The sequence below is a fragment of the Triticum urartu genome, chromosome 6, assembly GCF_003073215.2.
Source record: "Triticum urartu cultivar G1812 chromosome 6, Tu2.1, whole genome shotgun sequence".
NCBI lineage: Eukaryota > Viridiplantae > Streptophyta > Magnoliopsida > Poales > Poaceae > Triticum > Triticum urartu.
In genome coordinates this window covers 31,712,420-31,720,164 of record NC_053027.1, presented here as the reverse complement: position 1 = coordinate 31,720,164, position 7,745 = coordinate 31,712,420, and the positions used below count along the sequence as shown (strand labels likewise).

At 48.2% G+C, this 7,745-nt stretch overlaps 1 protein-coding gene across 1 annotated transcript; it reads right to left on the bottom strand.

Moving 5' to 3' along the window:
* Window positions 1-2,962: 2,962 nt before the first annotated feature.
* LOC125516474 (F-box/kelch-repeat protein At3g61590-like) lies at window positions 2,963-7,391 on the bottom strand. The gene is made up of 4 exons (XM_048681907.1): window positions 7,290-7,391; window positions 5,608-6,805; window positions 4,733-4,823; window positions 2,963-3,184 (listed from the first exon to the last, which is right to left on the bottom strand). Exons 1-3 carry the CDS (start codon window positions 7,389-7,391, stop codon window positions 4,768-4,770), a joined length of 1,356 nt encoding a protein of 451 aa, XP_048537864.1. The 3' UTR covers window positions 2,963-3,184; window positions 4,733-4,767.
* Between the last annotated feature and the right edge of the window lie 354 nt (window positions 7,392-7,745).

Sequence of the window (7,745 nt, the reverse complement as noted above, 5' to 3'; positions counted from 1 at the left end):
GATGACCATACCCTCGAAATCACTTCTATCTTTGCTTGCTAGTTGCTCGCTCTTTTGCTATGCTGCGATACCTATCACTTGCTATATCGTGCCTTCCATATTGCCATGTCAAACCTCTAACCCACCTTGTCCTAGCAAACCGTTGTTTGGCTATGTTACCGCGTTGCTCAACCCCTCTTATAGCGTTGCTAGTTGCAGGTGAAGATTGGAGTTTGTTCCTTGTTTGGAACATGGATATGTTGGGATATCACAACATCTTTTATTTAATTAATGCATCTATATACTTGGTAAAGGGTGGAAGGCTCGGCCTTATGCCTGGTGTTTTGTTCCACTCTTGCCGCCCTAGTTTCCGTCATATCGGTGTTATGTTCCTTGATTTTGCGTTCCTTATACGGTTGGGTGTTATGGGAACCCCTTGACAGTTCGCTTTGAATAAAACTCCTCCAGCAAGGCCCAACCTTGGTTTTACATTTGCCTAACAACCTATTACCCTTCCCTTGGGTCGACCAACCCAAGGGTCATCTTTATTTTAGCCCCACTGGGCCAGTGCTTGTCTAAGTGTTGGTCCGAACCGAGCTGCCTGCGGGGCCACCTCGGGGAAACTTGAGGTTTGGTTTTACTCGTAGCTAGTCTCACCCGGTGTTGCCCTGAGAACGAGATACGTGCAACTCCTAGCGGGATTGTCGGCACATCGAGTGGCTTTGCTGGTCTTGTTTTACCATTGTCGAAATGTCTTGTAACCGGGATTCCGAGTCTGATCGGGTCTTCCTGGGAGAAGGAATATCCTTCGTTGACCGTGAGAGCTTGTGATGAGCTAAGTTGGGACACCCCTGCAGGGTTTTGAACTTTCGTAAGTCGTGCCCGCGGTTATGGGCAGATGGAAATTTGTTAATATCCAGTTGTAGAAAACTTGACACTTAACTTAATTAAAATGAATCAACCGCGTGTGTAGCCGTGATGGTCTCTTTTCGGCGGAGTCCGGGAAGTGAACACGGTTCTTGTGTTATGTTTGACGTAAGTAGTTTCAGGATCACTTCTTGATCATTTCTAGTTCACGACCGTTGCTTTGCTTCTCTTCTCGCTCTTATTTGCGTAAGTTAGCCACCATATATGCTAGTGCTTGCTGCAGCTCCACCTCACTACATTTCCTACCCATAAGCTTAAATAGTCTTGATCGCGAGGGTGTGAGATTGTTGAGTCCCCGTGACTCACAGATTACTTCAAACAGTTGCAGGTGCCGTTGAAACCATGCAGCTGACGCAACCGAGCTCAAGGAGGAGCTCGATGAAGATCGTGTTCGTTGTGTTGTTTCGTTTCCTTTCGATCAGTAGTGGAGCCCAGTTGGGGCGATCGGATCTAGCATTAGGGGTTGTCTTTCTTTATTTGGTTCCATAGTTGGACCTTGATTGTATTCTGGATGATGTAATGCTATATTTATGTATTGTTTGAAGTGGCGATTGTAAGCCAACTCTTTATCCCTTTCTTATTCAGTACATGGGATGTGTAAAGATTACCCCTCTTGCGACATGCCTACTACGCGGTTATGCCTCTAAGTCGTGCTCCGACACGTGGGAGATATAGTCGCATCGTGGGTGTTACACTACACGACGGCCTCGGTCGGGCCGCACATGCTGCCCCCGCTGGCGACGCACCCGGCCATGCAGTTTGGCGGGTCTTCGGGCTCCGCCGAGCCCTTCGCCAGCGTCGACGGGCCCCTGTTCCAGGGCGGCACCCTGATGCCAGCCTACTCGGCCTCGTCGTCCTCGCTGCTCCAGGCTGATGAGGCGCACCCGCCCGTCATCCACGTCCAGACGCCGCCGAGATTCTTCAAGCTGGAGTTCACGACCTACGATGGCACCGTCGACCCCTTGAATTGGCTCAACCAATGCGACCAATTTTTCAAGGGACAGCGCACGCTCGCGTCCGACCGCACCTGGATCGCCTCGTATCATCTTTGAGGAGCCACACAGACGTGGTACTACGCCCTCGAACAGGACAAGGGCGGCATGCCGCCATGGAGCGCTTCCACGAATTGTGCCTCTTGCACTTCGGTCCGCCTATATGCGGGAGCCGTCTGGTGGAGCTTGGGTGTCTTCCGTTCCTCACCTCGGTGCATGACTTCATCGACCGCTTCCAGGCACTGGCGTGCCACGCCCCTGGCGTTTCGCCTCGTCAGCGGGTTGAGCTCTTTGTCGGCAGCCTACTTGACCACATCCGCGTGGACGTGGAGAAGCATGGGCCACAGGACCTCCAGACCCATGTACTACGCCCGCGTGTTCGAGCGTCACACGGTGGCCATCCAGCAGGCGCCACCCTGGCCGGAAGTTCCCGCACAGGGTTGGCCTGTCCAGGCTTCCGCGACGCCCCTCGCCGCGGCTGCGGCACGCCCGTTCCGCCAGCTCACCCCGGCCGAGCAACTTGAGCATCGCTGCCAAGGGTTGTGCTTCAACTGCGACGAGCCCTATGTACTGGGCCACGTCTTCCCATGACTCTTCTACCTAGAGCCTGCAGACTACATTGAGGAGGACCCCGCCGACGGCAACCAGCTCGCTCCAGTTAACGCGGAGGTGTTTGGCGACCGTTGATCTTCCCCGCCTTCCAGCTCGAGGACGGGATGTTTGTGCAAGCAGGGAGAGATGTTATCACCGACATATTAGGGGCTTAGCCTAGTTAGTTGTGGCCCAGTTTATCTTATCATTATTAGGGGCTTAGCCCAATTAACTTATTAGGAGGATTATATAAACTCGTGTAAGGACATGTTTTTGGGATTAAGCAAGAAGCAATCATATTTGCTCGGCTTCCTTAGGGAGCTGGGAGACCTAACCCTAGCCGCCGCCCCTGCGCCCTATCTCTCTCGCACGCACGCAACGACGGCGCCCCAGCGCCGGCGACCACGCCATCCCTCCTTCCACCCCTACAACCTGAGACCACGCCCTGGTAGGGATCCGGTTCCTGCCAGAAAGGTACATACTAATTACTTGTAGCAAGCCTGTTATGTATTCATGCCAGTTGGTCAATTGACTACAGAAAGTAGATAACAAGCCAGGTTGATCAAAATAAGCGATTAATTCCTATAAGCCCACTTCAGGTCTGACTAGTGCTTCCTACATAGAGGGTCGATTTTCCTCGCGGGTCGCAGCAAGCCCCTTCTGCATCTCAGCCATCAGATTGTAACTCTAGATACCTGCAGGGCAATCACAGCATCAGTCAAACCAAATGTGTGCCATTCATTCATGAAAACGCCACTAAAGTTTTATCAGATGATTTTGTATGACTCAAATAGTAAACATTAGCTTCACCATTGTGGAGATCTCCAAAGGAGAATCATCTCAGCATTACAAAACCAACATTAGAAACACAGAATAAGTAATTTGTAGTGTAGTGACCTTCGGCTACTATTATTACTTTATTGGCAATTTTTGGCTATATCTGGTCCTAATAGAGGCTAAAAGATCAGTGGGCATACAAGGGGTTCATGGAGTAGGAAATCAGAAATGTCAAAGTTTTGTTTCTAGCTCATTACCGTTCTTCTTTTTAAATGCAGAAGCAGCTAGTTAGTCACTAATGGATGAATTTAATCAAATTCATGATGTAGAAGCCTGAACTAAGGGATCATGCATCGCCTTATTAACAGACAGACTTACTTCGGTCAAGAATAGATGTCTTTTTTTCACTCTGCACAGCATTTGACCACTACTTCCAATGATAATATGTTGTTAGTACACAGTGAAATTCGCTGCGAAAGTAGTATTTATGGTGAATTTTGTCATGCCATTTTGATGATATGTTTAATATAAAGTGTTAAACATCAACCCTGATCAATTTTAAGAAATTAAACTGCCACAAAGCATATATAAATACATATAGTATGCAGCAGACAACGGCCAATTGAATATGCAACTAACAATGAGAGGTGCTGAGACAATATTTAAGAAAACTGCCAAAAACTAGAATAACCTTCCACAAATCTGCAATACTTTAACTGCAAAAGGAATGATAAACAGTAGTACGGCATGGCATGAAGGCATGCTCTTCAAAATTTTGTTACAATAATTAGTTCGCTGTGAAATGGCATAGCTATAAAGCCCATATAGGTGAAGGAAGTATAGAACAAATGATCAGGTTATTTTTAGTTGTCAGTCACTTACGCAGAGAAGTACATATAAATCACTAGAACCTAATATAGCATAACCACAAAAAACTAATCAAAGGCAATGTAGCATGTGTAAAATTAAAACAAAACCTATGAATAATGAAAAGGATGTATTTCATTCTGCTATCACTTAACATAACACCATTATAATCTATGACCGAGTAGGAACAAATTTTGCACAAAAGGGGGAAAGGTATCAAGTCATCAGTCATCTGAGGAGCTAGAGGGAGAAAAACCAGCACTACTAGAGGGAAATTGGGTAGTACTAAGGAGGAGGTAAACTGAAAGCAAGGCAGCTAGATGGAAGGGAGAGGCAAGCGAAGAGCATATCTAGTAGAGGAGCTTAAAAACATCAGCAAATAAAAGAGAATGTAAGGGGTGAAGGCATGAGGAATAGAATGGAGAGCTGCTGAGGAAGGGATAATGAGAAGTGGCCAGGTGAGAAACAGTTAAACAAAAGATCGTAGAGAAAAACTTATAACCCTCTCTTGCAGTTTAGTACTTGAGAATGGCAGTAAAAAGGAAAAAATATACATGTTTTTGAAAGAACAGTTCAAAACTTCAGATACATCAACATACATTCAGATGATAAGCTTTCCTGCTCATCCAGTATATCATTGATTCAGCATATTTTGATCAGCTCCATCATGTCCACCACCAATGCTTGTTTCTGCAATCATAAGAAGTCAAATAACCTGACGGAAAGCTAAAGAGATACAAGGAGGCATGAGGCATCAACACAATATTTACACAACTCACAAATGTAATCTGGAAAAATATTAACTGAGTTCTGATACAACATTACAAAGAAAAACAAAACCATACAGCCTGTCAAATTGAAAGAATATTCTGATGCAGTTGTTTTCAACATGAGAAAGACCTGCACCACAGCACTAACACTACCGACATACAATTCTTATATATCAAAGGCAAACTATGAAATTTAGTTCAACTGTTACAGAAAGAATTTACCAACCTCGGTGTTCATTATTTTATTCAATAGATATTCATATAATAAAATGATAAAGACAATTTGCTATGTCTGACTTGAAGCACATAGTTCAACGAATAACAGTATGTGATAACGTAAGAAACTCATCGCTACATATTTGTTGACAAACCAGATACAATACAACGATGAACTGGTGACATAAAAGGCATAAAGGACACTATCAGACTAGCTACAAGTAACAGATGTGAGTCCAGATCATAAGTTCATAACCATCAAATAAAGCTCTCACACAAGCATCCGAACAGAAACATTACTGAACAAATTCGCTATATATATGTTGAAGAGGTCAATCAAGCAGCAAAAGAAACAGGTTATATGATTATATGACACTACTTAAAATGGTTAGCTTAACACAAAAGAATGTGAACAGCATATTCCATCAAATAATTATCGAAAATCAACATGGATTTGTTATAACCAGAGTTTGAAGACGTGGTATTACCTGCAGCATAGACACTTTCTAATGGATAACAGATATCACAATTACTGTTTTCAGGAAGTTTACTGAACTGCAATGACTCAAGCTGGACCATGAAGATACTGTCAAATGTCCGCAAGAAAGCCACATTGTTTTCCTCAGCATAAGCTACCATCGCTGTGTGCCTTATATTCTCTGAATTCAAGGGAAGTAGCTTATCCAGTTCAAAAGTTCGTCCCAGCACCCATGAAGCAACACCATCACAGTTAGTATTCCTCTTCCATAACTCGGCGGCGAATCCTGTCAGGGAGAGTACGCCCAGCCCGCCACCCTCTGCTCGCATAACCATCAAGAATTGATCTTTGGCAAAGGTATCCATTGGCAGACCTGACACAGCTAGGCTCTGGCTATCCAAATCAACCTCGAGAATTACACTTGTACTATCCCCAGGGAGCAAGATGTAAAGAGAATCCCCGACCAGCACAGGGGGCATGGATTCATATTCCATGGCCTCACGTGGAACCGGTGTTTGGATGAGATTACTCCATACACCGGTCTCCGACGAGTAAATGGCGGCGATTGCTCGTGCATATTTCTTCTTGTAGTTTACCAATACCACCTGGAAGTGTTGGGCGTCGGCGGCAGCGCGAAGCACCTGCCCGTCCATCGGGGTAGTGGTCATGTCGATCCCTAGGGGAGCAGCAACGCGGTGCTGGTCGCCGGTGACGGGGTCCCATACCAGGACCTGGTTCCGCGACGAGTGGGAGATGAGCACGAGGCCATGGCGGCAGCTGAGGATAATGTACCTGTCATTGAGATGCAAGGAGAAGCGACTGGCGGGGACACGGTCGGGGGCCTCCATGGCAGGCGTGTAGGAGATGCCCGGATAGTCGCTGCGGAAGAAACCGAGGAGCGGAGGGCTGCGGCGGTGGTGTTGGCGGTAGCGCCGGAGGAAGCCGCTGTCGGAGACGAGGCGGCGCCAGCGCTTGCAGACGGCGGATGCGCGGGGGAGGGAGGACGGCTGCGGCGGGAGGCGGAGGAGGATCTCGGAGAGCAGATCCTCGTCTTCCAGGGGCGAGCGCGAGCGGGGACGGTGGTAGAGGGTGGCCGTCATGGCGCTCATGGGGAAGGCGGCGGCGGCGGCGCAGTCTAGGGCGTCCACAGATGGGGGAAATGACGCTGCGAGTGACGATTGACGAATGAAATTGAAGCCCAAAACCACCTTTTTTTTTAGAAAAAACATCAAAATGAGGCTGCAGTGCCTTTTTTAAGAACAAAAAACTACTACTGTATTTTTTAGAAAAACAAAAAAAATAGTTCTATCTATTAGTATTTTTTAATGTATACAATACAAACACATAGCCTCAAATATACTCTGCGAAAAAGGGTTTCCCCGTTTTGTATTACAAAGCAACCACCGATACATTCAACGATAAGTGCCGGGGCCGCAGCACAAACAAGCCCAAAGAAAAAACAGAGAAAAAAGAAAGAAAAACTAATGCCAACAACCGGCAGATCAACGAACGAAGACGACCGGCGAGCGCTGCACCCTCCAGAGAAATACCACCACGCTCCCAGCACTCCGAAGCGCCGCGTACCAAGCAACACCTTCAAGAACAAGACGACGACGACGTCGCTGTTGCCCGTACTAGCTAGTCCTAGGGTTTCCCACGGTACGCGGGGGCAGTGAGGGGGGGAGGGTGTACCCGACGCCCTTCAGGAAGGTCCGGCGTCGCCGCGTCGGGGCCGAACGAGCCGCCAGAGATTTCTTCCAACCCAAACCCCCACCACCATCCCAGACGAATCATAGTGCACCGCCCATCACGCCGCCCACCAACATGTGCCACCAGGTCACCGAATCAACTTCGTCGTCTCCTTGAGGTCACCGACACGAGACCTGGAGGGCGGGAGAAGAGCTAGAGGCCTCGAGGGCATCAACAACATCGCCGACGCGAGGGGACAACCACCACCGGTGTCGCGGAGCCGATCGGACGCACGGACAAGGGGACTGCCAGGCGCCGAGGCCCGGCCGGACCCAAAAGGATCCAGACAGCCCCTGCCGTCACGTTACAGCTCGCCGGCCAACGAAGCCGCCACCGCCCGCAGACCACCGCCTCCTCGCCACCAACCAGGGAGCAGCGTCGCCGCGCACCGAGCCGCCG